This window comes from Hyla sarda, chromosome 7, assembly GCF_029499605.1.
Source record: "Hyla sarda isolate aHylSar1 chromosome 7, aHylSar1.hap1, whole genome shotgun sequence".
Lineage (NCBI taxonomy): Eukaryota > Metazoa > Chordata > Amphibia > Anura > Hylidae > Hyla > Hyla sarda.
In genome coordinates, this window is record NC_079195.1 from 206,653,656 (window position 1) to 206,673,840 (window position 20,185).

The following is a 20,185-nucleotide window of genomic DNA, read 5'->3' on the forward strand; positions in this document are numbered from 1 at the left end:
TCTCCTAGACCTTGATGTTTAATTATTGTTTTTCTCTGCCCCCTCTAGGGATTTGTCGGATAACGTATGTTTGAACGGTGACCCAGCGACGGGCGGAGAATGCAGAAACAGGTTAGTGAGGGCTCGCTCCGCTGCTACTTCTTGTTTGTCTAATGACAGAAAGTATTATGTAAGCGCGCCAAATCAACGGCTATTTTCTCTAACACAGGAAGCTGACGGGATTTCGTTTATTTATTTATTTATTTATTTTTTTTTGTATTCACGCCAACAGGGTTAGTGGCAAAGACCTGTGTGTACTAAAGGAAGTAGACAGCTCAATTAGACTTTAATTAACAGTAAGTGGTTTTATTGTTGAGACTCTGAATCGGCAGCGGTGTCTGAAGTAATTGAATCGGTCAGCTGTACCCGCCGAAAACTTCCCCTTTCCAATTTGATTCTCGTGTGACCTGTGTAGTGTTTATACAAGACAGCGCTTCTCTTGCTCTCTCCTAGAACCTTCTCATTATTTCTTCAAAGAGTTTTCCAGTGAAAGACAACTTCTCCCCTATTCACAGGATCTCCTGAACGGGACCCCGGCTCCCTGAGAGGAGCGCTTGTTGCAGACGTGCCGTCCCGGCACGTCTGCAACAAGCGCTCCTCTCAGGGAGCCGGAGTCCCGTTCAGGAGATCCTGTGAATAGGGGATAAGTTGTCTTTCACTGGAAAACTCTTTGAAGAAATCCATTCATTCTTTATGGGAGCTCCGAAGAGACGGGAGTGCTGCACTTGGGCATCTCTGGTGCTACCATAGAAATGAATGCAGCGTGTGCCGTCTGCAGCATGCACTCCTATCTGAGAGTCAGGGTCCTGTTTATGAAGTTGCTGGGGAGGGGGGTCCCAGGTATATTTTTGAAGTCCTATAGAGTTAGCATGGAGCAGCAGTGCACGTGCAAAAGGCAATTGACTAGGCTGCATGTAGCCATGGCAGGCCTGGGGGCCGGTGAGGTGACCAATGGAGCCTTTTCCCCTTGTCTAACCACTTAGATGCCATATTCGCTATTTACCACGGCATCTAAGGCAGTGTTTTCCAAACGTCGTGCCTCAAGCTGTTGCAAAACTACAACTCCCAGGGCTGCGCCACCTCACAGACATGACGCCACGGCGGCAACCATTACACGGCCCCACCCCACGGTCTAACAGATGACAACGCTTGCTCATCATGTGCTTCCAATCTTTTAATCTATACTATGGTATAGGTCTTAAAATATCTGGTTTAGTTTATGTTTAACTTGCCTACTGCTAATAAGATCTTGCAATGGGGAAGTGGAAATGTTCTTTTTACACGCTTTTTATTTTTTTTCTTCACTTTTTTCCCTCATTTTAATTGAAGAAACTCTGAATTGTAATCCCTATTATAGCTATCTCTTAAAGGGGTACTCCGGTAGCAATTACTTCTATTTACAAATCTTAATTCTGCCAGTACTTCTCAGCTGCTGTATGCTCCAGAGGAAATTCTTTTTTTTTTATTATTTTTTTTTTTCTTTTCTGTCTGTCCAAAGTGCTCTCTGCTGACACCTCTGTACATGTCAGGAACTGTCCAGAGCAGGAGTGGATCCTCATATCAAAACCTCTCCTGCTCTGGACAGTTCCTAAAATGGACAGAGGTGTCAGCAGAGAGCAACTGTGGTCAGACAGAAAAGAAATTCAAAAAGAAAAGAACTTCCTCTGGAGTATACAGCAGCTGATAAGTACTGGAAGGGTTAAGATTTTTAAATAGAAGTAATTTACAAATCTGTTTAACTTTCTGGCACCAGTTGATTCTTTAATGGTCTATTCTCACGTACAGTATTCGGCGCAGATTTGATGCACAGTATTTTCTGCTGCAGATTTCAATGTAAACTCAATGACTGAGCACAGCTTGAAATCCTGCGCATCAAATCTGCGCAGAATACTGTACGTATGAATAGACGTGCGTATGTACAGACTGTACGTATGGAGTACCTCTGGAGTACCCCTTTAAATAGCATTGAGTAGCCTATGTCTATCCGTCCCTGACGTGCAGTTCTGTTTTTCGCAGCTTTCCACGCGTAACAGTAGCTCATCCAGAATGTCCAGGAGATATGAGCAGCCCACCATCGCCTCCAAATCCCGCTCACCGTCTCCATATACCAAAAGACGCATGTGTGAGCTCACTGAGGACTCCAGGCAAAGGCTGGCCCATCTGAACCTGGGGCCCTACACATTCAAGAAGGAATACTGCAACCCGCCCCCCTTTGTAGTCAGACATGTAAGTCAGTCTAGGAAGTTGTTGCATGTTCTCAGGTTATACTGTCTAAACCTTATTAGCCCAGATCTGACATCTGTATAGTATACCAGGGTTGTGGAAATTTTATAAAAACTACTCGTCCACGGGACTAAAATGGAGCAAAATCTACTTGTCCCTCATGACGATCCACTTGTCCGGCCAATTTTCGCTTTCACACTCTAATTTTTTTCCTCCTCGCCCTATAATAGCCATAACTACCTACTATAATGATACCTTTACATTTTTCCATTACATATGCTCCGAAACAAAACAAATAATATTGGTGACGTGAAATTGAAATAGTAAAAGATAATTTAGCAAATTTGGTGATTTTTCTTTTCTACGCCATTTACCTTGTGGTTGAGCTAACCTGTTATTTTGATACTTTAGGTCGGCCTGATTACAGCAATACCAGATTTGGATAGATTCCATCATGTTTTACTAATTTAAAAAAGAATTCTGAACTTTTTTAGCATTTTTTTGAATTGCCATTTTCTGACCCCTGAAGCTTTTTTTCGCATAAGAGTCTGTATGAGGGCTAATTTTTTGCTCCGTTTTTTTGTATCGGTACCATTTTTGTATTGACCTGACTTTTTTAAATCACTTTTACATTTTTTTTCTGGGATAGTATAAAAATTGCAATTCTGTGGTTTGGTATTTTTTTTTTCTTACATATACGTAATTTACCGTATGGGATACATAATGTTATATTTTTATAGTTCGTACAATTACACACGCAGCAATACCAAATATGTTTATTTTTATTATGTTTACACGTTTATATAGGAAAAGGTGGTGATTTGAACTTTTAATATGGAAGGTGTTAACGTGTGTCTTTTAAACTTTTTATTAAAACTTTTTTTTTTTTTTTACACTTCATTAGATTCCTCATACAGATCAATAGAGTTCTATTGAACTCCATTGATCTGTGTGCTCTGCGATCCATTGATAGAGCCTGGTTGGACTAGGCTCTATCAATGACAGAGCCACGGACACCAGGAAGCAGAAGTAAGGCCTCCGGCTACCTCTATAGTGGATTGCAAGCCCCACTAGCCCACCAGGGAGCATTCACATGTCTCTTTAGACGCCGCTGTCAGCTTTGACAACTGTGATCTAAAGGGTTAATAGCCATCCGCATGCTGGCTATTATCGGCGACCCCCAGCTACTCAAAACAACCAGGAGCTGCAGAGTACGGAGCAGGTACGAGTCCGGAGCCCACTCCATACACCCCTTTGAGCACCACCGTGCTTGTCGGGAGCTTTCAGGTCCGGCCCCATTTGCCCGAAGCAGGGCTAAGGGCCTGAAAAATCACCTGCCCGGTGCCCGGAACTGCATGTCCTAAGTGTCAGGTGATAGGAATTCCACATCCCTGTATACCCATACATTGAGCAGCCATAACATTAAAACCACATTCTTCACATGATGCAGGGTCCCCATTGTGCCACCAAATCGGCACTGACCCATTGAGGCCTGGACTTCACGTTACCTCTAACTCCAAGTTATGATGCACTCACACTTGGCCATCTACATAATATAAGAGAAAATGTGATTGATCAGACCTGGCCGACTTCTTCTACTGCTGCATGGTCCATTTCTGATATTTAAGTGCCCAATGTAGGTACTTGTGGCATCGGAGAGGGGCCACTGTCTGTGCTACAGTAGATCAGCCCAGATGTCCCAGAGTCTAGCCTTTAGTCCCACTGCCCATCGGTGAGCCGAGGCCAGTGATTCCCGACAACTGTGCCTTCAGCTGTTGCAAGACTACAACTCCCAGCTTGCCCGGACAGCCAAAGGCTGTCCGGGCATGCTGGGAGTTGTAGTTTTGCAACAGTTAAAGGCACACTGGTTGGAGAACACTAGCCTAGGATATCCATGTCACTGTTTCTGGTCCACTGGTTGACCCTCCTTGGGCCATTTTCGGTAGGCAGTAACTACTGTATAAGAGAAACACTGCACAAAGCCTGTTTAACTTAAATGGGTTATCCAGGAAAAAAACACATATATATATATCTCTCTATCGACTGGCTCCAGAAAGTTACACAGATTTGTAAATGACTTCTATTAAAAAATCTTAATCCTTTCAGTACTTATGAGCTGCTGAAGTTGAGTTGTTCTTTTCTGTCTTAAGTGCTCTCTGATGACACCTGTCTCGGGAACTGTCCAGAGTAGAAGCAAATCCCCATAGCAAACCTCTTCTACTCTTTGCAGTTCCCGAGACAAGCAGAGATGTCAGCAGAGAGCACTGTTGCCAGACAGAAAAGAACAACTCAACTTCAGCTGCTGATAATTATTGGAAGGGTTAAGATTTTTTAATAGAAGCAATTTACAAATCTTTTCAAACAGTAACCAACCCCTCAAGACTAGTATCAGTTGCCTGATACATAGATGTAAAATAATGATAGTAAATAGCTGGATCGTGCTTCAAATATAGGATACAATTTTATTAAAATGTATAAAATATCAATTGTTGCAACTTGACCTCATGGCACAGGGCCCTTGTGCCGAGGAAAAGAGAGATGCCGTATTTTTCGTCCTATAAGATGCACCGGCATATAAGACGCACCCAATTTTTAGGGGCAAAATCTAAAAAAATAAAGCTTTTGAACCCAATAGTGGTCTTCAACCTGTGGACCTCCAGATGTTGCAAAACTACAACTCCCAGCCAACGGCTGTCCGGGCATGCTGGGAGTTGTAGTTTTGCAACATCTGGAGGTCCGCAGATTGAAGACCACTGCAGGAGGAGGTAATACTCACGTGTCCCCGCCGCTCCTGACCCGTCACCGCTGCCCTGGATGTCGCTCCATCGCTGTCCCCGTCGCTCCGGAACGTCTCTGCTGCCGGCCGGGTATCCTCGCTCTCCGTCGCCGCCATCACGTCGTTACGCATGCCAACGCACGTACGCGACGACGTGATGACGAGGAAGGAGAGCGCCGGCCATACAGGGGATCCCTGAACGGAGAAGACACCGAGGAGGCAGGTAAGGTCCCTCCCGGTGTCCTGTAAGCACTAACCCGGCTATTCAGTCGGGCTGTTTGGGACCGCCGTGGTGAAATCGCGGCGGTCCCGAACAGCCCAACTGAACAGCCGGTTAGTGTCACTTTCCCTTCAGACGCGGCGGTCAGCTTTGATCGCCGCGTCTGAAGGGTTAATACAGGGCATCACCGCGATCGGTGATGTCCTGTATTAGCCGGAGGTCCCGGCCGTTGATGGCCGCAGGGACCGCCGCGATAGGTGTGTATTCACCGTATAAGACGCACCAACTTTTCCCCCCCAGTTTTGGGGAAGAAAAAGTGCGTCTTATACGGCGAAAAATACGGTACTTGCTTGAACAAACACCGATATTTAGCATTGATAGAAAAATAAATAAAATTGATGTCACTTTCGATAATCCGGCAACTGATAGTCCAGAAATGTATTAAAGTCCCGTAAATAATAAGGGATCCTGATATATTAAAAGAGATGGGTAGGTTATAGTTACCAGCCTGGTATAAGTCCCTCGGTATCGTCAACTGAGGATAGATAGTGAGGTCCGCAAGTCTCGGGTGGTGAAAGACGCTGGCATGCGTCACCGCGGCGGTCTGCCTGCCACAGACCAGTTTGGACGGAAGCCGCTCTGTGGCAGGCAGACCGCCGCGGTGACGCATGCCAGCGTCTTTCACCACCCGACACTTGCGGACCTCACTATCTATCCTCAGTTGACGATACCGTGGGACTTATACCAGGCTGGTAACTATAACCTACCCATCTCTTTTAGGGTGCGTTCCCACAGGGCGTATACGCAGCGTTTTTGACGCTGCACAAAATTTATGGCAGCAGCGGGAAATACGCTGCGTATCCCTTGGTCACTATATACACAGGGCTTTCCGGCGGCAGCCCTATGTGTGTAGTGAGTTTTGGAGGCGGAGCCATATGCCGACGTGTCTGTGACTCGCGGCTCCGCCTCCAAAACTCACTACACACATAGGGCTGCCGCCGGAAAGCCCTGTGTATATAGTGACCAAGGGATACGCAGCGTATTTCCCGCTGCTGCCATAAATTTTGCGCAGCGCCAAATACGCTGCGTATACGCCCTGTGGGAACGCACCCTAAATATATCAGGATCCCTTATTATTTACGGGACTTTAATACATTTCTGGACTATCAGTTGCCGGATTATCGAAAGTGACATCAATTTTATTTAATTTTTCTATCAATGCTAAATATCGGTGTTTGTTCAAGCAAGTATATTTCTTTTCCTCGGCACAAGGGCCCTGTGCCATGAGGTCAAGTTGCAACAAATGATATTTTATACATTTTAATAAAATTGTATCCTATATTTGAAGCACGATCCAGCTATTTACTATCATTATTTTTCATCTATGTATCAGGCAACTGATACTAGTCTTGAGGGGTTGGTTACTGTTTGAAAATATTGTTTTAAATTTCTAACACCTGGTGTAGGTGCACAACCTCCTTACCTCGGCTAGTTAATTGTGAGCTGCACAACCAGGGCTCAATTCCTGCAGGAACTCATGGGAACGGAGTTCCTGCACTTTTTCCACAGCAGGAACGCAGTTCCCATTAGCAGGAGTCCTGCAGGACCAGCCCAGCCCTTAAGGGGTTACTCCGCCATTAGACATGTTATCTCCTATCCAAAGGATAGGAGATAAGATGTCTGATCGCTAGGGACCCCCGCGATCTCGGCTGCGGCAGCCCCAGACATCTGGTTCACAGAGCGAACTTCACTCCGTGACGGACAACTGGTGATGCAGGGCAGAGGCTCGTGACATCACTGTAAGGCTCCCTCAATGCAAGTCCCTCCCATAGACTTGCATTGAGGGGCCGTGACGTCATGAGCCTCTGGCGCTGCACCCAACACTCTAAACAAATGCCGGGAGCAGCAGGGAGAGCGTGGGGGTCCCCCTTTGGATAGAGTATAAGATGTCTAGTACCCCTTTAAGTGGAAACCTAGGGTGAGTTCCCACACTTTTTTTTCGCAGGACTTGACCCCTGTGCACAACTCTTTTGTTTTTTCAATTTACAAATCTTTTTAACTTTCTGGAGCCAGTTATTAAAAAAAAAAAAAAAAAAGTTTTTTCCTGGAATACCCCTTTAAGATCTGACCTAGTCATCTAACTTTCACAATTTGCTTAGTTGCTTACACTTGGCAATATTTTCAGTTTAAAACACATCAACACTTAATGAACGACATAATCTTAAAAGGGTACTATCCTGGAGAACTTTTTTTTTTTTTAAATCAATTGGTGCCAGAAAGTTAAACAGATTACTTCTATTCAGAAATCTTAATCCTTCCAGTACTTATCAGCTGCTGTATGTTCCATGACATGTTCAATACTTATTTCACCCACTGTTTCCCACACCCTGACAGTCGCCATTGTAACTAGATAAGGAGTGTTGTCCACCCGTTGGTGTTTGTTAGAGATGAGCGAACTTACAGTAAATTCGATCCGTCACGAACTTCTCGGCTCGGTAGTTGATGACTTTTCCTGCATAAATTAGTTCAGCTTTCCGGTGCTCCGGTGGGCTGGAAAAGGTGGATACAGCCCTAGGAGACTCTTTCCTAGGACTGTATCCACCTTTTCCAGCCCACCGGAGCACCTGAAAGCTGAACTAATTTACGCAGGAAAAGTCATCAACTGCCGAGCTGAGAAGTTTGTGACGAATTGAATTTACTGTAAGTTCGCTCATCTCTAGTGTTTGTAATGTTTGTTGTCTGTGTAGATTTCTTATATTTGACATCTGTGTAAACGTCTTGAATTTACTCTCTGATTTCCAGGTCTAGGTGAAAGAACTTTAGATATTAATAGGAGTATCGCCTATATGTTTACAGGTAGAAACAAGCTCTTCACCTGACACCACCGAGCTGTCGAGTTCTTCTAGAAGTTTGAGATCGGAAGAATCTTCAAGGCTGCGCACAGGTAAGTAAGGCCGGGTTCACACCACGTTTTTGCAATACAGTTCCCGTATACGTTCTCAATGTGAAAACCGTACGGAACCGTATTGAAAACCGTATGCATTGACTCTCCATTGAAAACCTTATGCCAAACGATGCATCAGGTTGTGTCCGTTCTGCCTCCTGTACGGTTTTGTCAGTTTTTTTTCCCTGTACCCAAAACCGAAGCCTACCACGGTTTTTGGTCCGGGTGAAAAACGGTATTGAAACGTATGAATTTATTTATTTTTTTAACATGGAAGCCAATGGGAACCGTACAGAACTGTATGTGCGTAGGGTTCCATTCGGTTTTCACCATACGGTTTTTGACTTTTGCACAGTTTTTTTTCTTGGAATTTCAATCAAACAAGTGAAACTTTATTCATAATGGAGTGAACTTTAAAAAGTATACCGTACATTTTTTTTTTTTTTTTTCCTTAAAAAAAAAAAAAAAAAAAATGCAACTGGACATAATTTTTCAAACCGTATAAAGTTTTCAACCGAATACGGATTCAAATTTGTACACATGTTTTGATACAGTTTAATCAGGTTTTGAGGAATCAATTTTTTTTAATTAAAAACCTGATACGGGAACTGTATTGCAAAAACATGGTGTGAACCCAGCCTGTCACAACTGTGCCACCATGGGGGTTAAAAAGTAGTACAGTGGTCCCTCAACATACGATGGTAATCCGTTCCAAACGAACCATCGTTTGTTGAAACCATCGCATGTCGAGGGATCCGTGCAATGTAAAGTATAGGACAGTGGTCTACAACCTGCGGACCTCCAGATGTTGCAAAACTACAACACCCAGCATGCCCGGACAGCCGTTGGCTGTCCGGGCATGCTGGGTGTTGTAGTTTTGCAACATCTGGAGGTCCGCAGGTTGAAGACCACTGTTAGAGGAAGTTGTACTCGCCTGTCCCCGGCGCTCCGGACCGTCACCGCTGCCCTGGATGTCGCCTTCCATCGCTGTCGCTGCGTCCCCGGGGTGTCCCTGACGCTCCAGCAAGGCCTCTGCTTCCCCGGAATCCGCGCGCTCCGTCTCAGCCATCACATCGCTACGCACGCCGCTCCTATTGGATGACGGGACGGCGTGCAGAGCGACGTGATGACGACGATGGAGAGCGCGGACGATGCAGGGATCCCGAAGAGGACGTGCCGGAGCCCCGAGGACAGGTAAGAGACATCACCGGAGCTCATGGGGCACCGTAAACGGCTATCCAGCGGCACCTGAAGCAGTCTGCGCTGCCAGATAGCCGTTTATGCGATGCCCCCGACATACAAAAGCATCGTATGTTAAAATGATCGTATTTCGGGGCCATCGTAGGTCGAGGGGTCACTGTATCAGTATTCAGGCTCCTTCTCTTGGCTATATTTTTGTTCTTGATTTCCACATATTTTATAAAAAATTTAAAAAAATGTAGATTCGGATCCTTACAGAGAAAAAAAACAAGGAAAACTTTCCAAATGGACAGTTTTTTCTAATAATTGAGAGTATGGATCAAAAACATTGGTCATAGCCATTGGTGATTTTTTATTTTTTTTTTATCTATTTATTTTTTTTCTACCAAGATCTCTTCTGTAGTTTGGTACATTTGAGCAGTGATTTTAATTTTGTTCTTTATTATGGGATGTACAGTACTGAAAGTTGCTGGACTAATATTGCAGATTATCGGGTATTCCCCTAAAGTCCAGGGGAAGAAATGATCATCCCAAAAAATGGCTGAAGGTTACGTAAAATATGTTTTTTCTTTCTTTTTATTTTATTTTTTGCCTTTTTGCACCACACTCACCGCCTGCTGTATAAGCATATGTAGATTTTACCTGTGCAAATCTACAGGTACGATCATGTATCGCTTAAAATCCAAGGCCGACCCCCAGATTTCAGTTTCGGGTTTGCAGTTTGCTGCAGATCCACACAAGGATTAAAGGGGTACTCCTGTGGAAAATTTTTTTTTTTTTTTTTTTTTTTTTTAAATCAACTGTTGCCAGAAAGTTATACAGATTTGTAAATTACTTCTATTAAAAAAATCTTAATCCTTCCAGTACTTATTACCTGCTGAATACTACAGAGGAAATGGGTTTTCTTTTTGGAACACAGAGCTCTCTGCTGACATCACGAGCACAGTGCTCTCTGCTGACATCATGAGCACAGTGCTCTCTGCTGACATCTCTGTCCATTTTAAGAACTGTCCAGAGTAGGAGAAAATCCCCGTAGCAAAACATATGCTGCTCTGGACATTTCCTAAAATGGACAGAGATGTCAGCAGAGAGCACTGTGGTCATGATGTCAGCAGAGAGCTCTGTGTTCCAAAAAAAAAAAACATTTCCTCTGTAGTATTCAGCAGCTAATAAGTACTGTAAGGATTAAGATTTTTTTAATAGAAGTAATTTACAAATCTGTGTTAACTTTCTGGCACCAGTTGATTTAAAAAAAAAAAAAAAAAAAGTTTTCAACAGGAGTACCCCTTTAAAGGGGAACTCCGCCCCTAGACATCTTATCCCCTATTCAAAGGATAGGGGATAAGATGTCTGATTAGATGTCTGACACAATCTCTGTGCAACACCCGGCGTTCATTTAAAACGCCGGGTGCGGGAGCAGTGATGTCACGGCCACGCCCCCTCAATGCAAGTCTATGGGAGGGGGCGTGGCGGCCGCCACGCCCCCTCCCATAGACTTGCATTGATGGGGGCGTGGTGTGACGTCACGCGGAGGCATGGCGTGACGTTACGACCCCCGCTGCCTGCTCCAAGCATTCGGAACAAAATGTTTTGAACGCTGGGGCAGTGGAGTACCCATTTAACCCCATTGTCATTTACGGAGCTTTTCTTTGGCATTTCTCTGCGGATACCACACCGATTTGTTGCATGCTACTTATTTCCACGACACGATATATTTTTCTTCTATGTCAGCAAACCGTATGCACCCAGATGCATCCGGTTGCGGACGATTTGCTTACAATACGGTTTCTTTCCCGTACTCAAAACCATAGTTCACCACGGTTTGTCTCCGGTTTAAAAACCATACTGCAACTGCATACGTTTTTTTTTTTTTTTAACATGGACGTTAATGGGAAACGCATACAAGAAAACCGTATACGGTTTTTACTTTGCACATGCGCATTTGCATACTAAAGTTAACATTTTTAAAAATGTATTTATTAAAAAAAAAAAAATAAATAAATCAAAAACATATGTTTGTTTTTTTTTATTAAAAACGTACGGAACCGTACGCATTTTTAAAATCAGTATATGGTTTAAAAACGCATACGGTTTACTTTTTCCCATACGTTTCCAAACTTTTTTTGTGCCATATGGTTTTCTTTAGAAAAACTAATTGAAAACAGTATGGTAAAAACTAGAGATGAGCGAACTTACAGTAAATTCGATTCGTCACGAACTTCTCGGCTCGGCAGTTGATGACTTTTCCTGCATAAATTAGTTCAGATTTCAGGTGCTCCCGTGGGCTGGAAAAGGTGGATACAGTCCTAGGAGACTCTTTCCTAGGAATGTATCCACCTTTTCAAGCCCACCGGAGCACCTGAAGGCTGAACTAATTTACGCAGGATAAGTCATCAACTGCCGAGCCGAGAAGTTTGTGACGAATCGAATTTCCTGTAAGTTCGCTCATCTCTAGTAAAAACGTGATGTGAACCCAGCCTTACACTGTCTGCACATCTCATTCTTTTATTAACCAAAAAGTGAATTTCTTTTTCAGATACCTCTGTGCTTGACGGCTTCAGACCCCGGGGTAACAGGGTAAGTTTTCAGCAGGATAATACTATCTATGTACTGTACATCGTGTTCACATATCATAATTTCATTTGTCGTTCTGTGATATCGGCTCCTGGTATGTTTATTGAATTTAGCGAATTTTCTTCTTCGCATATTAATAGTCCTGCCTCTGGGTTTTGTGGACGAGCCGCCATATATCAGCAGTCATTGTGATAGGGCAAAATTAAAGGGGTACTCCAGTGGAAAACATATATATATTTTTTTTAAATCAACTGGTGCCAAAAAATGAAACAGATTTGTAAATTACTTCTATTAAAAAAAATCTTAATCCTTCCAGTACTTATCAGCTGCTGAATACTATAGAGGAAATTATTTTCTCTTTGGATTTCTTTTCTGTCTGTCCAGTGCTCTCTGCTGACACCTCTGTCCATTTTAGAAACTGATCAGAGCAGGAGAGGTTTGATATGGGGATTTGCACCTGCTCTGGACAGTTCTGTGGTCTCTGGTACTGTGGTCAGACAGAAAAGAAATACAAAAATTAAAAGAATTTCCTCTGTACTATTCAGCAGATAATAAGTACTGGAAGAATTAAGATTTTTTTTTTAAATAGAAGTAATTTACAAATCTGTTTAACTTTCTGGCACCAGTTGATTTATGTAATTGGTTAATGTGTTTAATGAGACCTTCTTACGTGTCTGACAATTCCTTATGTCAGTGTTTCCCAACCAGGGTGCCTCCAGCTGTTGCAAAACTGCAACTCACAGCATGCCCAGACTGCCATATAATACTACATTTCTACAGAGATAAAGAGTGGCCATGTTTAGTCTCCCCCCCCCCCCCCCCCCCCCCATCCGATGGGCACTTATGGTTCAAATGTACCTGTCATATCACATAAAAAAAAAAAATAATGCTTCTAAATGTTACTCACTAGGCCATGCAGATGCTTTACATGTTGTTTTTTATTTTTATTTTTTTTATGTGTCTAGGTTTTGTATATGGCTCACAAATCCCTCTGTTCTGCTGCTCACTCCTTCTGACATCCTCTGCTCAGGAAGTGAAGTGTCTAAGGCAAGCACTGAGCCCGCCTTCACTCACCATGCATTCACTTCCTTCCTGAGTCTGCTGTGATGTGCTGGGTCTCTTCACTGCCAGCTGCACTGTAACCCTGGGAGTTGTAGTTTTGCAACAGCTGGAGGTCCAGATCCTATTTGTCAGGATTATTGTTTTCGTTCCCATATAATTGGATATTTTATTAGGGTTAATTAATATTACATAAAAAAAACAAAAAAAAAACTTTTTCCTCTATAGTATTCCTATAACATAAAGTGATGGCATATTTCTAAAATATGCCATTGCGGAACACAGAAACTGTGCAACACATACAGCTGCAATTGGGCCAAGGGTACAGCTTTTAAAGGGGTATTCCGGCCCTAAGACATCTCATCCCCTATCCAAAGGATAGGGGATAAGATGTCTGACCGCGGGGGTCCCGCAATCTTGCATACGGCACCCACCTCTTTGAGCTGCACACCGTGCTGCCAGCACACAAACTGCCGGGTGCCGACCACGGGGCCGGAGAATCGTGACGTCACGACTCCGCCCCCGTGTGACGTCACACCCCGCACCCGCTATGCAAGTCTATGGGAGGGGGCGTGGCAGCCGTCACGCCCCCTCCCATAGACTTGCATAGTGGGGGCGGGGAGAGGCGTGATGTCACATTGGGGCGTCACTATACTCTGGCCCCGTGGTCGGCACCCGGCAGTTTGTGAGCTGGCAGCGCGGCATGCAGCTCAAAGAGGTGGGTACCGAATGCAAGATTGCGGGGGTCCCCAGCGGCGAGACCCCCACGGTCAGACATCTTATCCCCTATCCTTTGGATAGAGTATAAGATGTCTTAGGGCCGGAGTACCCCTTTAATATCAGCAGTTGCCTGGACATCCTGTACAGACCAGGAGGTGACTGAAGGTGATGTGGAGCATTACCAAATGTTGTCCTGTAGTCATTGTTGCCCAGCATAGGATTTGTTAGTGATGACCCGGATCAGTGTTTTCCAACCAGGGTGCCTCCAGCTGTTGCAAAACTACAACACCCAGCATGCCCAGACAGCTTTGCAACAGTTGTAGGCACCCTGGTTTGGGAAACACTGACCTGGATAGAAGCAATGCAGTTTACATGGTCAGCAGGCACTAGTGACGTATGGGCACTGAACTTATATCAACCCCACTCACAGACATGTGCTCAGTAGGTTCCTTCCTATAGGTCACTATTCCCCAAAAATGGGCAACTCCAGCTGTTGTAGACTACAATTCCCAGCATGCTGTGACATCCACAGGTTGGGGAATACTGATCTAGGTCATGGAGCCAAAATGAATGGGAACCTAGAAGTGTATGAAATAGAATGAATGGGAAGTTGTGGGAATCCATAGAATTATTGGGGGAATAAATGACACCTGTGTATCCAAATCTGTCTACCGAAAAACTACAATTCCCGTCGTACCTGGACAGCCTAAGGCCCTGCAGATGACCCAAACAAAAACTACAACTCCCAGCAACTAATAGTGCAAGATGCTGGGAGTTTTAGGTTCAGCAGCAATGCAACGGAGTCTTCCAGGATAGAGCGACAGTAAAGCTGTGTATTTCTGTCACCAATTTTTTTAAGAGCAAATAAGTAGCCTGTATATAGGGAATACAGTAGTGGCAACAATCTACTAGAGATGAGTGAACTTAAAGTAAAATGGCTCGTAGCGAACCTCGCAGTCCAGCTGCGGATTACTTTAGTCTGCGTAAATTAGTTCAGCTTTCCAAGGGCTCCAGTTACCTGGAAAAGGTGGATACAGTCCTAGGAGACCTAAGACTTCCATCTCGGACTTTTCCAGGCAACCAGAGGCCTTGGAAAGCTGAATTAATTTACGCAGACTTAAGTAATCAAGGGCTGAGCCACGAGGTTTGCCACAAGCCAATTTACTGTAAGCTCGCTCAACTCTAATCGTTACGTTTCCAAATGTATAATGACGACGAGCAAAAATTCAAAATGCAGTCTGACATGCTTCTGAGTCCTGCAAAAAACAGTACATATGGGAAGATTTATCAAAACTGGTGCAGAGGAAGAGTGGTGCAGTTGCCCATAGCAACCAATCAGATTTTTTTTTTAAAGAGGCCTGTGAAAAATGAAAGAAGCGATCTAATTGGTTGCTATGGGCAACTGCACCACTTTTCCTCTGCACAGGTTTTGATAAATCTCCCCCATAGTCACTGTTGACCCAGCATACGTTTGCCACAACTACCATGACCATCAACATACCATTCTGCCAGTGTGCTGAATTATATAATCTGCCACTCCATGCAGTGTACTGCCACCCCCCCCCCCAGCAATCAGACACTTATTTTTTTTTCCATTGTATAATAAACCCTTTAAAGCCGTCTGTCCCCGTTTTTTTTTTTTAATTCCCATTTTGGTTCCGTTCTTGCAGACTGTATTAAAAAACGGTTTTCAAAAAATCCCATTCATGTCAATGGGATTTTTTTACAATCCGTTTCCATCCATTTGTACCCATCTGCACTCTTTTCAGTTTTTTTTTTATGGCAGAAAAAACGGCACATACAGTATTTTTTCTTCCGTCAAAAAAACGGAAAAAAAAACGGATACAGTAAATTTAACATTGAAGTCTATGAAAAACGGATGAGCCTTTAATGTCATACATTGCATCCATTTTTCAGTCCGTTTTTACTTCTGAGCATGCTCGGAACAAAAAAAAAGATATTTTTTTTGGTTTAACTGAATAATAACGGATCCAAATGGATAACATGTTTTTTTTCTTTTAAAGTCCGTTTTAGACGGCCATGTGAACGCAGCCTTAGTGTAATTCATATAAACTTTCAAAAGTTTAAATTGCACCAGGTTCTAAGGCTGCGTTCACACGGCCGTCCAGACCCGTCCCGTTCTTCTCCCGTCAAAAAAAAAAAAACGGACAATAACGGATGCAAGCAGATGTTATCCGTTTGGGTCCATTTGGATCCGTTATTGTTCAGTTAAACTATTTTTTTTTAGTTCTGAGCATGCTCAGAAGTAAAAAGGATATAAAAAAAACTGTTTGAAAAAACGGATGCAAACGGATGACCTTAAAGGCTCATCCGTTTTCCATAGACTTCAATGTTAAATTTACTGTATCTGTTTTTTCTTCCTTTTTTTTGACGCAAACGGGTACAAACTGATGTAAACGGATAGTAAAAAAATCCCATTGAGATGAATGGGATTTTTAAAAAACCATTTTTAACCAGTTTACAGCCTGCAAGAACGGAACCGAAACGGGAAAAAATAAAGAAAACGGGGACAGACGGCCGTGTGAACGCACCCTTAGCGTGTGACTCGTTCACTCCATTATAGTCTATAAAGTGAATGTGGCAGCTGGCCAGGGATCGAAGCACACTGCTGCATGCTTCATCCTGCTATAACTTAAAGGGGTACTCCTCCCCTAGACATCTGGATAGGGGATAAGATGTCTGATTGCAGGGGTCCCGCCGCTAGGGACCCCTGTGATCTTGGCTACAGCACCCCAGACATCCGGTGCATGGAGCGAACTTTGCTCCGTGCCGGATAACTGGCTATGCGGGGCGGAGGCTCAGGACATCATGGTCGCGCCCCGCTCATGATGTCACGGTCACGCCCCCTCAATGCAAGTCTATGGGAGGGGGTGTGACGCTGTCACGCCCCCTCCCATAGACTTGCATTGAGGGGGTGTGGCCGTGACATCAAGAGCGGTTCACAGCCGGGATGTCACGAGCCTCCAGCACTGAATCTGAGGCTCTAAACGAACGCCAGGTGCAGTACAGGGATCGTGGGGGTCCCGCCACTGGGGATCCTTTGGATAGGGGCAGAGTACCCCTTTAAGATTGCAACAGAAACCGGACGACATCTCAGTTTATATAAATGATACTTACGCTGTAATAGGAAAGAAGCAGAGAGGAACCGATTGGAGATACCAATGCCAATGTCTCTTTGTTCTAGCAATCAGTAGGGCTCGCTGTCATGGGCACGTGCCTCCATTGGTTATGATAAGGAATTTTCTCTTCGAATTGCTTGTTACGTCTTTATAGCGCGGGGTATGCTGTAACATACTCCCCTTGCAGTGCAGGCTCATGTAGCCAGACACATGGCTGGTTTCCTCTATGGGTAATTTGTATCTTCCTCGCGGTCCGTGTCGCTTTCCCGTTCCCTGCACTGATTAGCACAAAGGGTTCAGGATGTTGTCAATCTGCTCGACATGCATTATTTCTCCGAAAAGCTCATTCCATTTTCTACTTGCTTCATCCATTATTTTGTAAAGTACCTTGTTATTGATTTTTGACTGATCTCATACTTCATTGTGATCTCGCTTCAGTAGAGAGACTCTTCTGCACGCTATAGAATTTTCTAAACCTTCGATCTTCGGCGTCCTCCTTTTTAAAAAAAATAAAAAATAAAAAAATTATGTCCAGGCGAAATTGCCAAACAATGTCAAAAGCAAGATTTACGGCGCACATTTATTACACTTCTGAAATGCTACAAACTTAACTGAATGCTACAAACTTAGGACGACATGCTGCATTTGGCTCTATATATAGGAAGGCACGCTGTATTTGGCTCTGTATAGGACGACATGCTGCATTTGGCTCTATATATAGGAAGGCACGCTGTATTTGGCTCTATATATAGGAAGGCACGCTGTATTTGGCTCTATATAAACGAAGGCACACTGTATTTGGCTCTATATATAGGAAGGCACACTGTATTTGGCTCTATATATAGGAAGGCACGCTGTATTTGGCTCTATATATAGGAAGGCACGCTGCATTTGGCTCTATATATAGGAAGGCACGCTGTATTTGGCTCTATATATAGGAAGGCACGCTGTATTTGGCTCTATATATAGGAAGGCACGCTGTATTTGGCTCTATATATAGGAAGGCACGCTGCATTTGGCTCTATATATAGGAAGGCACGCTGTATTTGGCCCTATGTATAGGACGACATGCTGCATTTGGCTCTATATATAGGAAGGCACGCTGTATTTGGCTCTATGTATAGGACGACATGCTGCATTTGGCTCTATATATAGGAAGGCACGCTGTATTTGGCTCTGTATAGGACGACATGCTGCATTTGGCTCTATATATAGGAAGGCGCGCTGTAGATAGGAAGGCACGCTGCATTTGGCTCTATATATAGGAAGGCACGCTGTATTTGGCTCTATATATAGGAAGGCACGCTGTATTTGGCTCTATATAAAGGAAGGCACGCTGTATTTGGCTCTATATATAGGAAGGCACACTGTATTTGGCTCTATATATAGGAAGGCACGCTGTATTTGGCTCTATATATAGGAAGGCTTGCTGTATTTGGCTCTATATATAGGAAGACACGCTGTATTTGGCTCTATATATAGGAAGGCACGCTGTATTTGGCTCTATATATAGGAAGACACGCTGTATTTGGCTCTATATATAGGAAGGCACGCTGTATTTGGCTCTATATATAGGAAGGCACACTGTATTTGGCTCTATATATAGGAAGGCTTGCTGTATTTGGCTCTATATATAGGAAGACACGCTGTATTTGGCTCTATATATAGGAAGGCACGCTGTATTTGGCTCTATATATAGGAAGACACGCTGTATTTGGCTATATATAAGAAGGCACGCTGTATTTGGCTCTATATATAAGAAGGCACGCTGTATTTGGCTCTATATATAGGAAGGCACGCTGTATTTGGCTCTATATATATAGGAAGGCACGCTGTATTTGGCTCTATATATAGGAAGGCACGCTGCATTTGGCTCTATATATAGGAAGGCACGCTGTATTTGGCCCTATGTATAGGACGACATGCTGCATTTGGCTCTATATATAGGAAGGCACGCTGTATTTGGCTCTATGTATAGGACGACATGCTGCATTTGGCTCTATATATAGGAAGGCACGCTGTATTTGGCTCTGTATAGGACGACATGCTGCATTTGGCTCTATATATAGGAAGGCACGCTGTATTTGGCTCTATATATAGGAAGGCACGCTGTATTTGGCTCTATATAAAGGAAGGCACACTGTATTTGGCTCTATATATAGGAAGGCACACTGTATTTGGCTCTATATATAGGAAGGCACGCTGTATTTGGCTCTATATAAAGGAAGGCACGCTGTATTTGGCTCTATATATAGGAAGGCACGCTGTATTTGGCTCTATATATAGGAAGGCACGCTGTATTTGGTTCTATATATAGGAAGGCACTCTGTATTTGGCTCTATATATAGGAAGGCTTGCTGTATTTGGCTCTATATATAGGAAGGCACGCTGTATTTGGCTCTATATATAGGAAGGCACGCTGTATTTGGCTCTATATATAAGAAGGCATGCTGTATTTGTCTCTATATATAGGAAGGCACGCTGCATTTGGCTCTATATATAGGAAGGCACGCTGTATTTGGCTCTATATATAGGAAGGCACGCTGTATTTGGCTCTATATATAGGAAGGCACGCTGTATTTGGCTCTATATATAGGAAGGCACGCTGCATTTGGCTCTATATATAGGAAGGCACGCTGTATTTGGCCCTATGTATAGGACGACATGCTGCATTTGGCTCTATATATAGGAAGGCACGCTGTATTTGGCTCTGTATAGGACGACATGCTGCATTTGGCTCTATATATAGGAAGGCGCGCTGTAGATAGGAAGGCACGCTGCATTTGGCTCTATATATAGGAAGGCACGCTGCATTTGGCTCTATATATAGGAAGGCACGCTGTATTTGGCTCTATATATAGGAAGGCACGCTGTATTTGGCTCTATATAAAGGAAGGCACGCTGTATTTGGCTCTATACATAAGAAATATTGGAATAAAAAAAAAAAATAGGCAAATCCTGGTCTGTAGTTATAGTAGTGTTGTGGATTTCCCCTGGTATTACACTGCATCTATTCCTATCCTCTCTGAACAGTCATATATTTAGGGCACGGGAACTTAAGTATATCTGTCATTAAAAAAAATAAACTTTTAGCGGCTTGAGGTCTGAGTGTTTAGACCCGATCACAAGAACGAGCCGGGAGAGAGACACTCTGTGTCTATGAGACCAGGACAACCCTAGGAAGGCACGCTGTATTTGGCTCTATATATAGGAAGGCTTGCTGTATTTGGCTCTATATATAGGAAGACACGCTGTATTTGGCTCTATATATAGGAAGACACGCTGTATTT

The 20,185-nt window shown here is 43.7% G+C and overlaps 1 protein-coding gene across 4 annotated transcripts in view; it reads left to right on the plus strand.

Annotated features, from left to right (window-relative positions):
• The window catches only part of SPATA6 (spermatogenesis associated 6), a 121,663-nt gene that overhangs the window by 31,218 nt on the left and 70,260 nt on the right, over positions 1 to 20,185 (plus strand). For 3 of the 4 annotated variants that reach the window (XM_056532465.1, XM_056532462.1, XM_056532463.1), the window contains exons 3-6: positions 49 to 111; positions 2,056 to 2,265; positions 8,115 to 8,202; positions 11,939 to 11,979. In XM_056532465.1, coding sequence (XP_056388440.1) covers positions 100 to 111; positions 2,056 to 2,265; positions 8,115 to 8,202; positions 11,939 to 11,979 — 351 coding nt within the window. In that variant the 5' untranslated portion in view covers positions 49 to 99. Of the gene's footprint in view, positions 1 to 48; positions 112 to 271; positions 336 to 2,055; positions 2,266 to 8,114; positions 8,203 to 11,938; positions 11,980 to 20,185 lie in introns of all 4 variants that reach the window. The other variant, XM_056532466.1, reaches the window with a different exon arrangement.